This window comes from Vidua macroura, chromosome 4 (genome assembly GCF_024509145.1).
Source record: "Vidua macroura isolate BioBank_ID:100142 chromosome 4, ASM2450914v1, whole genome shotgun sequence".
Classification (NCBI taxonomy): domain Eukaryota; kingdom Metazoa; phylum Chordata; class Aves; order Passeriformes; family Viduidae; genus Vidua; species Vidua macroura.
In genome coordinates this window covers 44,211,498-44,228,200 of record NC_071574.1, presented here as the reverse complement: position 1 = coordinate 44,228,200, position 16,703 = coordinate 44,211,498, and the positions used below count along the sequence as shown (strand labels likewise).

The following is a 16,703-nucleotide window of genomic DNA, read 5'->3' as shown; positions in this document are numbered from 1 at the left end:
AATCATCTGCTCAACTGAAATACTTAAGATGCTGTACCTCAGAAGCTTCTTTATCTGTGGTCTTGTCTCAAAGCAAATGGATGAAGAGAAACAGCACTTCTCATCTTGCATCTCCCTCTGCATCAACATGACGTGAAGCCCAAGCTGACAACTAAATGCTTCCTAAAGCAGTACAGCAGCTCTCCCTTTCCTCTACTCTTACTGTAACCTCTTGAGTTTCTCTTCTTTAATGTCTAGTACTAGCCCATGTCCAGGAACACCAGCTTATTTCAGCTGTCATCAAATCCTTTTCAAGTTGTTTTGAAGAAACCAATCAACCACCACAGAGGCTTTTAAGAAAGATGCAAGAACTGAACAAAATTTAACTGCAGGCAGGTGAAACCTGACCTAGATGCTTAAACTGACTCAGCAGGAGTAAAACACATGGCAGAAAGCTCTCTGCTTTTTTTTTTTTTTTCAGGGGTACAAAGGTTCTTCAGCATGTATTTTTTAAATGCTGTACAGCCTGGAGGGGGAGTGCAGAGTCATCACACATTATTCCAGGCATTCCGTTTGAAGTAGTGTTCCTGAAGTCTCTGTCTATTCTCAGCCATTGACTTTATTACAGCACTGACTTGTAACCTCAGTGCAACATTTTAAATCCATCCCTTTTCATTCCCCATTTTCAGCCAGAACTGGATATTATCTTTATACACACAATAATGAAAAGGAAAGGGAAATCTCAGAAGTATTTATGTTCTTCTAAAATCTCACTATGGTTCCCATAACATCTTTTACTTTATGTACCACAGGTGTGTTTTACAGAAACACTAGTTGGGCTTTGAACACCTACTATACAGTGATTTTGCCTCTGCATTCACAATGTATTTTGTCAAGTTTACAGGAACTGTAAATTCAGTAGAACTGAATTAAGTCTTCATAGCTCAGTTGGTTAGAGCATGGTTCTAATGATAGGGTTGTGGGTTCAATCCCTCTATGGCCATTCACTTGGGAGCTGCACTCAATGACCCTTGTGGGTCCTTTCCACCTCAGAATATTCTGCATGTTTGTGTGTGATCTAGCTAGTAAATAGCAAGCACAAATATGAGTCACATGTCTACTACAAAGATAAAAATATTAATAATCTCACCATACATTCAGAGATGACCACAAACAAAACAAACAAATTTGGAACACAATGCAATTCACAGAAAACAACTCTAACATTCAACAGATAGACTATCAGTGCATCAGGGTTGTCCTGGTTATTTTCCAAACAACCAAGGGTGATATTGATGATCGATTTTTTTTTTTTTTAGCTTGTTCTGAACTAGGACAAAGCCTAACACGTTAGTTACCCATACAGTGCTACATACCTGTAGCACTGGGGGTGGAAAAGAAGGAAGTTGGTAGAACTAATTTATTGTACTAGAAAGCCTAGAGCATGGGTGGTTTGATATGAGAGGGATTGACCATATCTACATTAATGAAACTACTTCATCCACCTTAAAAAAAAAAAAACCACTGTCCTCCATTTTTAATGAAAAAGATGACAACAGATGGAAAGTAACTGCATGAGGATATTACAGTGTGCTGATGCTTTGGCCAATGAGAACTGAATTAAAGACTGAACTACATCTCAATGTATTATCCTCAGTTTAGGTATCCGAACTCTGCTACGTAAGTTCATCATATACAATACAAGCAACCCTAAAACTGTGAATTTCTTAACTTTAAAATACACAATATACTGGAAGCTATACTTATTTTACATAAGGGGTTTATGTTTCAGTAAGTTTCTAGTTCAGGGATTTCTCTGATTAGGCAAAGAAACATGTGAAGCAGTTCTTTTTCTTATAGTTGCAGCTGTGCCTTGTCATCGATGAAGTACACATCTTCCCAAAAAAACCAAGCCCAAGCATGGAGTGATGTTGAAGACTGCTCTTGTTTCCTCCAAGTCTGTTCTCTCCCTAAGTCCTGTACAAAAAGTTGCTCCTTACTGTCTGGTGCCCTCTACTGCTTCATCGCAAGTACAGGATATGCCACATTTTTTCCCTTCGTTCTGCAACCTCTGTCCACAAAATCAGGACCCAGAGTCATTTGGGACAGGGATTCTCACCATGATTAGTTCATACTATTGGCAAACCCTTCCCAGATCCAATGAATTGTCTTCCCAGTACAAATCCTGATCCCTTTGTTTGTCCATATCCTCCTTGGATACACTCAGAGTGTGTGTTACACACCTGTGTAGAAAACCCTCACACAAGACCCAAGAGCAGGACGATGCCAATACAGGTTTCTTCCTGTTCGAGCCTTTGCAAAGATCCCAGCCTCACATATTACCACGGGTGAAATGGCTGAAACACAGCCAGAAAGGAGGAAGCCATTTAAGCTGCAACACTTGAATGTATTCCTTCTTTAATACTACAGTCCACCCCACCTTGCTCAACATCAAGAATATAGGGCTGGAAAAAGCCTCCTGAAACCATTTACATCACTCCTTGTTGAAGCAAGGCAAACACTACCTAGATACAAAAGGCATTTCACCAGACTGCTCAATTGTTTTACCACAAGTTTTACTTCAAGTGTTATCACAAAGAAGGTAAGACTTGCTGCATTTTTTTCGTTGTATGTTTTCTTCCACATGAAACCCAACCTGATTTCACATAGATGAAATCACTGACTTGAGTTTTTCTTCATGCCACATTTCACACAGGTACTAAAAGCCTAGCTGAGTTTTCTCTTCTGCTCTCATGCACGCAGAGCAGTCTCCTATGTTCTGGAAAGTCAGATATGAGAACAGCTTAATTGTTTTTCAACCACTTTTTAACATGCTTCCTTCCAAAAGAGCTGGCAAGCATTATAAATTATGCTAAGGATAAACAAAGTAACTGGGAGAGACACTTCCAAATCAAAGTAAAATACGTTTACAGACTTAATTTTTTGCATCATAAATTAAATCTATATCTACATACAAAACTTGGCTTCAACAACCCAAGAAAGGACTAGGAAGAACTCCAAACAGGACTCTTATAGCATATACAATTAAGATTTTAAATTTGCAAACTACTTTCTGCTGATGTACTACAGACGTCTACTTTGTTGCAGTAAAGACAAAGAAAACCAACAAACCAATCAACCTGGAAAGAATTTGAAATTTTGACTGAATCACTGAACTTCACTTTGTAAATTTTGCCTGCTTCTAATGCAACATGGTAATTCTTTCTTCACAACCAACATATTAGCTTATGGTCAGAAGATGCATTAGCTCAGATTACTGCTAGATTGAAGAACTTGATTTTTTTTTTCTCAGCTACTCAAAGTCCTTCAGAGAAGGGCATATGTAAGACTTAATAATTTGCCGGGAACCATAATCTTCCCTTGAAAACAACTGTACAAAGAAGAGACTTTAAAAATACATTTCTGACCACAAGACTAGTACATTAATATGCAACATTTTTCCTTGTGCAGTATCTGCAGCTATCTTGGATAGAGAGGACAGAATGGCTTTTAGTTTGAACTCAGAAGCTATTTATCTAATCACACTAGTGTGAGCTGATGTTATATGACTCTAACAAATGTCACTGACTTAACTATGGCATTGAAATCCTGCCTAAAGGATATTACGGAAGAAAAAGTAGGGCAGACAGTGGGAATTTAGAGAGCCTCCAAAGCCTTGCCTGCATTATTGCCTTTGTACTGAAAGTCTTTCTGAAGCTGAAACACATCTTCCTGTGTTCATGAAACTCTACAGCCATTTAAAAGCAAATTCAGATTAAAAATCAAATTCACTGATAATGTTCTTTAAAAAGCAAGGTGACAACACTCCTAAGCATGCAGGAAGCACTATAATCAGCTAAGTTATCCAATATAATAATATTTTATCTACCAAAAGATCATTAAGAAGTTCAATTCTAACATTTTCCTCAAAAAATTGATGGCCCTAGTCTGCAATATCAAGTTACAAAACTAATAGTTAGCATCCAAATTCTTTTTTTTTTTTCAGTACATACAAATTAACTTTGTAAGAGAAGTCAGAAATTTCTAAGTATAAAATAGAGTATAAACCAATTCAGAGACAAAACTAGTACATGATTTTTTTTCTAAGGATTAACAAATGATGATACAGGCATGACTAAGATTATAGGCTGGAAATTAACTAAGAAAAGTAAAGTTTACAGTAACTGATCAAATTCCCAAATCCCTTCAAGAATCAGTCTTAGCACTCTTAGGGGCTATGCAGAAAACACTGATGAAGTGGTTTCAACATTGTTGACTATGGTATCACTCAGTGACTTTTCTCCAATCATTAACTTGATTAGTTTCAATCACAGCCCAAAATGGTAACCCAGCAGGCTGCTCCTCCCCAGCTGCACTGACTTCATTTGACAAGTTCAGGATCAGTCCCAGATTTAGTGTTTTCCCATGACTAAAAAATAACCAAGCAATTACTTTACAGAAAAGTGTTAATTTGTACCATCATTTCCACACAACAGGGCAGAGACATACCATTACCCTCTTGGCAGATAACTACCTTGGCATGACAAGATCAGGTAAGGGAAGTTGCAATAAAGTCTGCTGTGTCTAAGTAAAGGATTATCTATTTCAACGTTGTTTCACAGCTCTGTTAAGACTCTGAGTTACTCTATATCAGTACTGATTTTCTAAAGCACTAAAAATGTTTTTTGCACATATTCACCCCCACTGGGCTGGTTCACACAAGTGGAAGTCATTTTTCTAATTTGAAGTTTAAGCACTTGTGCTTTTCATCCTTTTGATTACACATATCAGCACAATTAACATTATGTCCCTGAAGAATAAAAGAAAATTTAAGCTATCAAAATTGAACTCACAACTTTAGGAAAATGTATTTAAGGAGACAGCAGCATAGCATGTTTTAAGGAACACCAACATAGATGAACATGTGTCTAAAACTAAACTTGAAATGCTACTTTAAAGCTACCCTAGCAATGAAAAAACATTCGCTGGTCAACAGAATAGAACAGCATCTTAACAGAAGCACTTCAGTTGCTGCTGGTTAAAATCATTCATGTGAACTCAATCTTCCATGCTTCACTGCAAGCTCAAGACAGAAAATACTGTATCACATGTGCCTCATACCAGCTCTAAGTGCTGCTGGAACTCCACATTTCCAAAAGACACAGAAAATGCGCTTATATAGATCTTGGCCGTCACCACATCAAGGACCTATTTGTGTCCTTCCTGCCATGTTAAGCAGTTTTCCTGCTATTAAACAGCAAAGATATCTCCCCAGGGATGTGCCTGGGACATTGCACACCATTGTTTCAGGAAAAGCCTAAGTGCAATATATCGGAACCTATTTGAAAACATCTTGCCAAGCTGAAAACAAAACAAAGAATGGGGCAGCATCCAGCACTTTCATTAGCTAAAAATATGTCTCCACCCTTTGAGAGGCACAAAGTCCTTCTGCTGCTTGCTGAGCAGTTAAGGGACTTCTCTCTCCAGCCACTCCTAACCAAGCTGCACAACTGACAACCATTTTGGCAAATGTCTGACAGCTACCAGCGCTTCCCTCAAGGAGGGACTGCTTGTCATGCCTGCTGTGGAGACCAAGCAGTTCCTGTGGGGAAGGTTTAAAACATTCAACGTATCATTCCTTGCACTTAATGTTCCCCTGAGTAAGCTAGCAAACTACAAAGATGGTAGACAGATTTTTGCTTAACTGGGTGGTGGACTGGGAGGGAGGGAGGGAGGGAGGGAGGGAGGGAAAGAAGACAACAGAAATCTTCTTGAGGAGCTGACACCTCAGGTAAGTGTGGTGTTCACTGGGGCATACCCATAACTTACCACAAGGACCAAAATCCATATGTGAGGTTAATCCTCAAGAAAAAATCTCCAAATATGAGCACCTCTACTTGTACCACTAACAAAGGCAGCAAGAAAAATATTCACTGCACATTACACAGACATCTTGCTTTCCTTTACCTTAAATCCTGAGGTCCCTCCTGAAATAAAGAAATACAGTTTTAATAGGGTTATGTGACTCATTTCATATCAGGACCTTTTATCTTCTTAATTGGCAAAATGTCTTAACTTGATAAGTGAGTTAAGCAGATGGCAGATTGTACAGTAATATTTGTGGAAATAAGCAAGCCTTATTATATTCGTTACACAACATAGCCATGTTTAAGTCTAAGAAAAGCAAATTTTTTCCAGTCTTCTGTTTTATTTGGAGTAGAATAATTGCAACTGGCTTTCTAAGAAAGTTCACTTATTCTTTTGCAGAAACATTTCCGATGATCCTGTTTTACGAATTAAAATAGCTGAAAAGGCTTAGCACAAAGTCTACTCTTGTAATAAATACAAAAACCATTTTTTATAATTTAGATGCTTCTGATATAAGCAGTATCTGAGAGTCTAAAATTATTAATACAGAAGTTAAGCAATAAATGAGTACCATTTGTAATACTGTGACTTTTCTATTGAAGGACTGCTAGTTCTTTTTGAGAAAAGGATGAGCTTTCATTAAAAGAATTTCACCACAGATGTTCCCAGCTGTTCTATTTCCTGCCTAACTAGAAATATTTCCATAACATCACATACAAACTGTTTACACAAGGATCCTAAGGAAGATCTTTTACTTGCTGTAAGTGTACAAGCAGCACACTATCATGACAAGAAGCAGTAAATATAAATTTAATCAAGAGATGAACATAGGACTCCAGGTTATTTAATGCCCTTGCTACAATTACTACACATCAGTAAAGATGATACCAATGAAATGTTTGTAAATAGCAACTGTAAAGCAACATCATGTCCAGATACAACACAGGTTATTTAAGGTGAGTTATTTCCACATTTAAGTATCTAGACAGCTAAATTAAATGGGATGTTGGTTTGTTCATATTTTTTACACTATTTTAAGATGTCAATACATTCATTTTTCTGTCAATACATTCATTTTTCAGCAGATCAAATGCTATTTTGTTGTCCTGTAGGAGACATAACAGAAACAATACTCCGTGACCTGTTGGTGAACATGGTTAGAAAGGTGCTGGTGATAGTGCTAATTTTTTTGTTGTTAACAGTACCAACTTTTAACTTGTTACTGTTTAACTGTACCAACACTATTCCAGCTAGACTGCTTGACCAGTGGAGCCTTAACAGAATTTTTTTCTAAAAGACAAGCCAGAAGAGATAGGGTCTGCTTGCAAATAATTTTCCAAATAAGTTAGGTTTTGGCATGATATTGGGCAAAACAGTCAAGAGCTGCTTGGAACACGACAACTTCCCTAAAGACATCAAATCCATCACCTCTGGACTCAGGTTATTCCTATGCATTGCAATACTAAGAGATTACAATTTTTTTAAATAATAAAAATACTAGCAATGCTACTTCACTACATGATATTAAATGAATGCACATCTCTATAAAAATAAATCAACATTTCTTGCCATTCATGGCAGTGAGAATGGTAACTGTGGTCCCAATCTACACATTACTTAACATAAAATTAAACTAACTAGAAATAGAAAAAACTCCTTCACACATCAGTTTTCTGTGCCAGCAAAGAAAGAAAAGTAACACAAGACAGTGAAACAATTGGCTGAAAACACTCAAAATGTTGCATTCTACCACTGAAATTTCATGGTATGTTCCTCAAAAAAAAGCTATTGCTGTATGTTTTAGGAAGTTCAGATTAGAAGGGCTGAGTAAGTAGTAATACTTAATTTGTCTGAATGTTGCAAGCCATTTCTATTATGGTAATAGATTCATTTGCACAAACTGCAAAACTGGAAGAGGCAGATTTTGGAAGCGTAAAAGCCTTGTTTTACCACAATGGAAATCCTCTGAAGTAATTTAAAAGCTATTCAAGTTTTTAAGTGTAAGTGTGGCTGTCTGTCATTTTCAAACCCCAACCTACTTCAGAGCAATAGAACTTGCAGCCAGACCCTTTTCACCTATTAGATATGTCAAGTGGGAAAAAATGCAACTTAGAATATACAGTGGTACTAGTAGAGATTATTTGTTATGTCTTTATATTTACTCTCCAATTAACTCCAACAATTATATTTACTCTCCAATTTTCTTCTATGAGGTAGAGCTTGAAGAAACAATTCTATTTATTTCATACTGGCAAATACTTGGGGTATCCTTCACATATAATTAATCTAATTAAGTGAAGGCATAACAAAATCCAACATCACTAGCTACAGTGGAGTAGAATGTAAGTTGCTATGCATCTGTTTTTCAGTAGCATACCAGTTGTTCTTTCTCAGATTTTTTTGGGGCAAAGCTCCCCATTTCAATTCTTTTCCATCCTTTATTAAATATATGCACAGGTTAAATGTTAACATAACATCTAAGTTACTCTGTTTTGACTCTGGCATGTTTTTTGTTGGGTTGGGGAGTTTCTTTTGTTGTTTGAGGGACAGGGTTTGGGTGGGTTTGGCAGATCCTTTCTGCTACTAATGCTACCTTTTAAATTACTAGTGCTATCTTTATTTTATAGCTATTGTAAACAGTTCCATTGGATGAGACTTGCAAAGAGTACAAACTGTACTTACAAACCCTGAAATACAGAGCCATGACACCTGAAAATAAGAATCTCCATTTAGTTATCATGTACATGCCTATTGAAGCTATGACCTATTAAGACTGAAATCAGGCACATCAGGCAGGTCATTTAGTACCCAGTCTTGAATAGATTAAGTCAGGAGCAGAATGTCATTGACTTAAACAGGAACATGAATAAATTCAAAATCCCCCATGATGAATGGTTTCCAGCTATTCAACTTCTTTTGCTCTGAACAGATAAGCTGGCTTTACTTCTGAAATATTTTTTTCCTTGGTGGGTGACACAAATATTTAACATACTTGTCCTGTATAAAATTTCTCCAGCAGACTTCTGGATTTAGAATACTTAATAGGATTCAGTGTGTTGGGCATCTTTCTTTGGTGCTGTATTAAACTGTAGTGCCAGACATTTAACCAGTACTTCACTTATTGTTCAGGGGGAGGGGGAAAAAGTGATATGAACAGTTAAGCAACTCACGATATCTCAGGCTTTCAGAATCCTTTTTTAAGAGCCCTGTTTTGCAACACACAGAAGTAATTTTATAGTTCCCAATGTGATCAAAGAACAACTTTGGGAAGAAGTCATTGAAAAAGGATATCAGCTGCCCAAGTAAACACATTTATGATGTTTGCTTGTTATAAGCAAGGGAGTTTTTAAAACTGGTATTGCTGAAAAGACATGTTTAGTAAGCAAAGGAAGTCACCAGCAAGACAAGAGCACCAAGTATAGTTTGCTTAAGGGAAGAAAGAAAGAGGAAAAGCAGCAAGAAGGGCTGGATGACAACATTTTGAGACAAAACAGTATAGAAACATTGAGAAATTCTCAGAAAAAAAGCACAAGAGCTTTGACCTCCATTTGCAAAGCTAGTTTCTTGTCTGGACTTTTATCTTTATACAAGAGAAAACATAAGCAACTCAAAACTACTATTTTGAATCATTCATAACAGAATGTCTTTCTCTCACAGTTTATACAGAACTGATGATCTACGCAGAGATGATGATTTACTCTGTCACACCACTGAAGCATGAAGAATGTAAGAGCACTTTAGTCACTCTGGTAAAAATCCTAAATGGTGAATTCAATAAAGGAAGCAAATATACTATTTCATCACTGAAATACAGTGGTTCCCACTCTCCTCTGCCATGTTTATGCAGTTCTGAAGTGTTTAGACTTTTTGCAGTTACTTGCTACAAGTAAGTTTTATAAGTCACAGGATGGGAAAATAAATTATTTCCTTAAGGTTTCAGGATGTTGTTTTGCTGAAGAGGGCACTCATTATATACAGCAAACAATGCAGGTGTTTGTACTTCCAGTTGCTGCGAAAAATGATACTGTGATGTCTTTCTGCATTTAAGGAGAGAGAAGAAACTTCTGGATATCTTGACCTTGAAGCAATACACAGCACAGTCATGGAAGTTAGACACAAGGCTGAAAGACCTTAAAAAACACTTTAAATATTACATTAAATTTTACCTGGATTTATTCCCTTCCTAGTGGAAAAGCATCTGATTTTTTTGGCTTCCCCTGAACAGACTGCATAGTTATGCTTTAACATATCTGAATTACTCTAGGCACTTTGACACCTGCACATGAATGACAATACAAGTAGTGCAAACATATCCAGCCCAAGGATCCATTTAATGCTAAATTGCAATGACTAACCTAGAATAACATAACACCTGTGTAAACAACTGTGTGTCCCCCCATGCTCCATGTGAAGAAACTGCATCAGGCTGCTGCGAACTAACCTCAAGTCAGACTGAAATCCAAGAAAAAGTTCCATCCTCTTCCTCCCAACAGTGTTTACATTCTAACTTTACCAAGTTACTGCACTGAAATTGTCAAGCACAGGGTGGGGGGGGTGATATGACAACAGAAGAATCCAACCTGACCTGTGCTCTAGATTACTTTAAAATTCTACATTTCAACAATTGCCGTAAGCATTTCAAGGATGGTCTACAGTAGTAAAGGCAGTCGATCTATGCTATGATCAAAGGGAGCAAAGAATGAAATCCATGATAATGCTTCTTAGAAGTAAAATCTACATCAAAACTGGTACTCAGTGTTGTTTATGTAACACTCGTACATATTCATGTTCCTAGATGGACCCTGAAATTCCTTCTGGCAGTTACCCCTTCCCATATTTATTGACACAGTCTCTACTGCTTATTGTGCCTACTGTTCATGTGACCTTGGAAAGAAGCCACATGCCATTTTAATCAAATTAAACCACTACAAGAAAAGACAGTAATATTGGTGCTGTAAAAGTAAATATGGCTCCTCCTGGCATTTAACAACAACAGAAAATAACCTTTTATGCTTGTGATATACACAGTCATTGCCTCATGTACTGTTGCTGAGTTTTATGAACCTGAAATAATCACTAACAAGCTTCAATGCATTCTGCTGTTTCAAAAACTGCAGTATTATCTATACATACTTGCATTTTCCACTACAGACTATGACCTGGTTTTCATATGCCCTACTTTTTTGGTATACTCAGCTCTAGCTAACCACTGGTCAGCTTTCTGCTAACATAATAACTTCCTACAAGGACAGCAAAGCAGAAGGGGGAAAGCAAGCAAAAACCTCTGAAGCTTCCGTGCTGTGCTATTAATCTGTACATAAAGAAAACACACAGAAGGTCTGTTCAGCACTTCTTAATGTAGTGCTTCTTAACTAGAACACAGGGCTTGCAATCTATTTTACGTGTTGTATTTTACAGAGACCTTCAGGCAGGTTTTGCTTTCACATCCACTCAAAATAAATTAAACCAAAAGCTGATTCTTATAATTGTAAAATTCTCTTGATACATGCACTTTTTTAATGAAATTTATTTTTCAAAATTACATGAATTTCAGTAGCACTTAATGAACATTTGGGAGACTGAACATTATCTCCCCTCACCTTCTCCTTCAGGATTTTTGGTCCTGGAGTATGTGTTATGTTATGTAGAAATTTCACATTATTTATATAGTTATATGCACAAAGACACTCTTTACGTAAGAGTTTTTGACATCAAAGTCTTTAAATCCTAGCTTAATGCCAACACAAGCAACCTGCAAACAGAAGCCTATATTGTACAGTTGGCCTGTATTATGTTCATAAATGCATTTATCGTCCCAGGATAATTTTGAAGCAGGATTTACTTTGGCAAGGATACGAAATGACAAGGCAAATGTTTAAAGCTGCCTTGTGAAAAGACAGGACAGTAAGGAAAGCTGACTGATAGCACTCAACTGCAAGAAAATAAAAGCAAAAAAGGGGGTTTTAAAGTGAGAGAGGAAATTCTTGAGTGAAGAGCTTCTGCAAAACTAGCTTATATAGCTGCTTGCTCCCCCTCTAAGTAAAATGAAAGAAAATTGTAAATAGTGCAGTGGAGAAAAATACTTATGCAAGATGCTCTCAGTATCTCTAGATGTCACATAGCTCAGCTCAAACAAAAATACAACTTCCACGCCTGACCCTGTCCTGGCATAAAGCCCACCTTCCAGAAACTTGCTTCGCTTTGCCTGACACTGAAAATAAAAATCAGGTCAGACGCAGATGAGAATTTTGAAATTTTTTTTTTTGTTTGTTGTGCTCTGTGTATGTGTGAATTAAACATACACACTTGTCTTCAGTGTCTCAAAACGTTGTACCTTTTAGGTTTTTCTCGAAACAAGAGGCACAAAAGTTTGTTTGTTCCACTTGCAAGTAATATCTATTTAGCACAACAACTGTGATAATAGATATCTACAGGTAAGTATTCAAGTATTTCCCATAGACAGAAAGTCACACCATGACAGCCTGTATTAATTCCACTTCCCTCCCTGTTTCCCCCTTTGCACCCAATCAAGATACAGAAAAGACAGTGCTCCCAGCAGATAACCATTAAAATGATTAGATAAATATTTAACAGCACAGATTTCCCGATACTATTTTTGGATTTGTGCAAGGAAAAAGCAAATCCCAATTTGCATTTCATAAACAGAATAACTATCTTCCAAACAAGCAGCTCAGCACACATGCAGAGGCTTAGAATATGAAACTACTTTGCTTAAAAGTCAGACTTCTGTCTGAAATTCAAAAACTCTCATGCCCAGTACAGTTCTTACTTGCTAAAAATAAGATGCTGTTGAAGTAAACAAGCCACTCACTCAATGCATGCTCTGATCATCATATTAAAAATACACAAACCTGTATGAAATATAACAGTGCTTTTCTTGTAGCCAGAAGGCAGACGAATGTTTCGAAGCAATCCCTTTGCTGTCAGCCTTACGCGCATGTTAGATAAGGAAAATTTCGGGGACCATAACATGTCTTCAGTGCAATTGGAAGACAAACAAGCAAGAAATAGCCTCCATGTACTGTCACATACTATGTTTTTAAATCACTACTGCCAGAAGTGAACAATTCTTGCTAAAGAAAACAGGCTTGAAGAAATAATCAGGTCTCCATTCCTTTGCTGTTACTCCTTATGCACAGACAAGCAAAAAATCAGTAAAAGCAGATATCCACAATGTAAATGCTGCTGGCAGCTTCTCCTCACCAGATGTTCTGAAAACAAAGCTTGTCCTCAGAATAAAACCGACTTAGTGATTTCAAAAACCATCAGCCTCTGAATTGCATCACAGCACCGATGCTCAATCTGCTATGGGACTCCGTGGGCTGGGAACTGGAAAAGGAGAAATGGGAGGAGGAGGATGAGGAGGGAGGAGGAGGAAGTGGGTGGTCTCACCAGCTGAATATATCATCCGGCAATGTCACGGTCCATGTAATTTTTCTTTGGACACTGTAAGGAACATTATTTGAATATTCCTGGAGGCATAGTTCAGCTTCACTCTCCAAAACTCTTTTCAGTGTGCACTTTTTTTAAAACTGTTTCCTTCAATCAAATATTACGTCCACATTTAAAGTGTTAACAAATCCAAAGACACATCTATTCTCTAAGAACAATTCAGTATTTGAGAGCTGCTTAAGGGAAATTCTGCTTAGCTTGGCAGCTCAACACTGCAGATGCTTCCATTTATCATAAGAGGAGAAGGACTCAGGCATTAATTCACATTAAAACAGTTCTCTGCCAGCTGGGTTTTGAAGGCACCCAAACACTGAGGCAAATAAGCAGTGTTGGAGGAATTCTTACAAAATAGATGATCTTCCCATATTTGATTAGTCCTCATAGAAAAAGTTTTCTCTTACTATTTAATGAGCTGAAAAGTTTTGCATATACTTTGTTGAAGTCCATTGCCATTAGCAAAAATTAAATTAAAAATAAATTTAGAAAATAAAGGAGTAACTGTTTTACAGATTAGAAAATGTTACATTTTTTACCTGTGACCTATGACTATACATACATGCACTGGCCACCTTCCTGTGCAAAAAGAAACATTTCACTACTTTTCCTGAGGGCAGCAGCTGCCTTACCAGGCAGCCATTGCAGCTGGGACCACCCAAGTACTCTCAGCCAGTGTTGGAGACAAGACAGTGGCAGCTCACACTTCTTTGGGGCTGTTTGACGAGCTGGCCTCCACAGATTTTGTCACTCTTTAGAGACAACAAAATTAAGTGCTTTTCCATTGATTCTGTACTTCTGCCATTTCAGCAAACCCCAGCCAATTTTCTCTAACATCTATACCTTGGAACAGTTTTTCCACTTCCAGAAACAATTAACTCAACTTAGTCTGAAGCAGGTATAAGCCAAATCAAACATCACAGTGACAGGTCTCATTTCAGCAGTGCCTTACCTGTCCTCTCTTTACCTCCACAAATCTAACTTTCATATTTTAATAGCATATCTTACTTGCCCAAGATGCACTTTAAATTCATAGAGCTTATTTTCCACATCAGCTAGAACTAAAAATAGCATGTTGTTGCTGTATCCGGGTATGTCTAAGATCACACAGAGCCTGGTGCTGTGACAGTGAGGCAGATGCTCACTGTATGTAGAGCAGAAGGGCTGCAGGGCAGCACCGAAACAGACCCATCAAGGCAACCTCCACAACAGACTGCCTGAAAATACCCTGGCATGTTTTCAAAGCAGGTACCAAAATATTTATTTCCCAGCACACTGATGAAACACCAACTCTGAAGTACTATAATACATCTTCGGTCCCCACAAAACCATTCAAAATAAGTACAAAGACAGTAAATTAGGTTTTTTTGTTTGGTTCCCAGGGCAGCCTCTGCACACAACAGGGCATGCATGTCATTACTGCTATAAAACCTCATCTATTCCTTCTAGTCTGAAGAGCTTTGGCACAAGCAATGTGTGTTCATCTATCTTTCCAACAGCCTGCAGTTCCAGACTCTTTCTTAGTTCAATACTATTATCAAAGACATTGCCCCTTTCTGGGCTGCATTATTATGATGCTTGAAAACCACACTGAGCAGTAAACCAGAAGGCTTGTTACAGCACAGTTCAGTAGACTTGTGTATTCACACATGCACAGTTTCATTAGCACATCTCAGCAAATATTAGATCATTATTGTCAAATCCTTTCTTAATTAAGACATTTTGAGATTTTTTCTGGGCATACAGCCAGTCTTCAAACATCATTTAGCACCCAGCCATACCACGTTTCACCCTTTTGCCAGGGCACCCCCAGAAGAACTCCCTTTTATTTCCCTCCTGTTCCCACATTTCTCCAAGGGAGAAGCTGCCCTATGTAGTAAATATTCTCTCACCTTCCCAATTTGATGCTCTCAAAAAGGTGTAAACAATCCAATCAGGCTAAAAAAAAAACCCCAAACCACTACAAACCAACAAAACACATCCAAGAAACAACCCACCACTTCTCCCCATCCTTGCAACAGTGCTTAGGAGAAAGGTAAAGAACTCCTCATTGGCTGTAAAACCAGAGAAGATGGAACACCCTGCTGAAACCTCCTAGGAACAGGAGCTAGAACAAAGAATCTCTACAGGAAAAACATGATGTAATGAACCAGTTTGGAAACTGCAGAAGGAATGAATCACCATACAAAATATAAGCAAACAAAAGCTCTATATGGACATCAAAATCCTTGTAGGAAAGAACAAAACTCCTCTTACAGAGGTAGCACAAATAATACTTTTACTGCCTCTTCTTTCCTGCTCTTTGTTTGGGTGAAAATAGGCCATGAAGAAACAGATATTACTTGTAAAAAACCTTCTAATTTGACAGAAATGCCTTTCCAGCCTCTTGAGTTTTAATTCTACTAAACCCCAGAAACCTGAAACAAGTCTGCATTATTCAGAAGCAGACGTGACAGCACGAATAAAGAGCAATGGATGCGTGGCTCATCTAGTGCCATCTAGTACCCAGCGCTCAGAGCGCTCTGACAGCAGCCAGCAAGAGGACTGCCCACGCCAGTCTGAACAGCTCCCAGGCGAGAGTTAACCTGCAGAGAGGCTCCTCCAGTAATCTTTCCAGAGCTCAGTGTCACACCACAGTATACCTCCACTGTGGTGGCCCTGCATGTGCTAGCATGGTTTCCTTGGCTCAGGAAAACAGCACCTTCCACTCCTGTCTGTACTCCCACGACAGTCATCTAGGGCCTCGTGCTGCCAGACTACAAAGCCAGGGCATAATCCATGGGATCCTAACAGAGCATGCCAGGAGCACACGCTGTCTACATTGCACGCATAACATGAGGATCACAGACAGGTCTTTTGCTTTCTTGACATTAGAGAAGGGTGACAGAAAACAGTACCAGAAAAGAGCAGAATAAAATAGGAAGCAATATACAAAAGACAAAAGGACAAGACAGATTTTATTTGCTAGTATCTTACTGGTGGCTTCCCTCTGATTCCAAGGGCAGAACTTGTGATCAACATGGAGAAAGGGGTTGTATCCTGTTATGACCATGTAATTCAGTGTGGGTTGCTAAATGCATCAGTACCTGATGACACCATCAGATTGATGGAGGGGCCAGACCTATTTTAACCCCAGCAGATTTAGTATATCTGCCACTCCGGGGAACATTAGCAACGTGACAAAAAAGGAGCAAAGTGCACTGGCATCTGTAGGCTCTCAATTCAGCCTCACGAGGCCAATCCACAGTGTCTGCATTTCTACTGTCCCTTTCCCTCTCTCCTCATCCAACAGTCTCTAAGAATGCCATTGGAACACAGTTAAGTGTCTCACTGTATAAAGGTCTAAATCAGGAGCTAGATATTTAAATCCAAGAAGTCCATGTAAAGGA

General features: G+C 38.2%; 1 protein-coding gene across 4 annotated transcripts in view; it reads right to left on the bottom strand.

Moving 5' to 3' along the window:
- MTUS1 (microtubule associated scaffold protein 1) overlaps positions 1 to 16,703 on the bottom strand; it is a 115,860-nt gene that overhangs the window by 35,470 nt on the left and 63,687 nt on the right. The window contains exon 3 of one of the 4 annotated variants that reach the window (XM_053976759.1): positions 1,009 to 1,019. The exons of 2 other annotated variants lie outside the window; for them this stretch is intronic. In XM_053976759.1, the coding sequence (XP_053832734.1) occupies positions 1,009 to 1,019 (11 nt within the window). Of the gene's footprint in view, positions 1 to 1,008; positions 1,020 to 12,719; positions 12,975 to 16,703 lie in introns of those variants that run through there. One more of the 4 variants, XM_053976757.1, reaches the window with a different exon arrangement.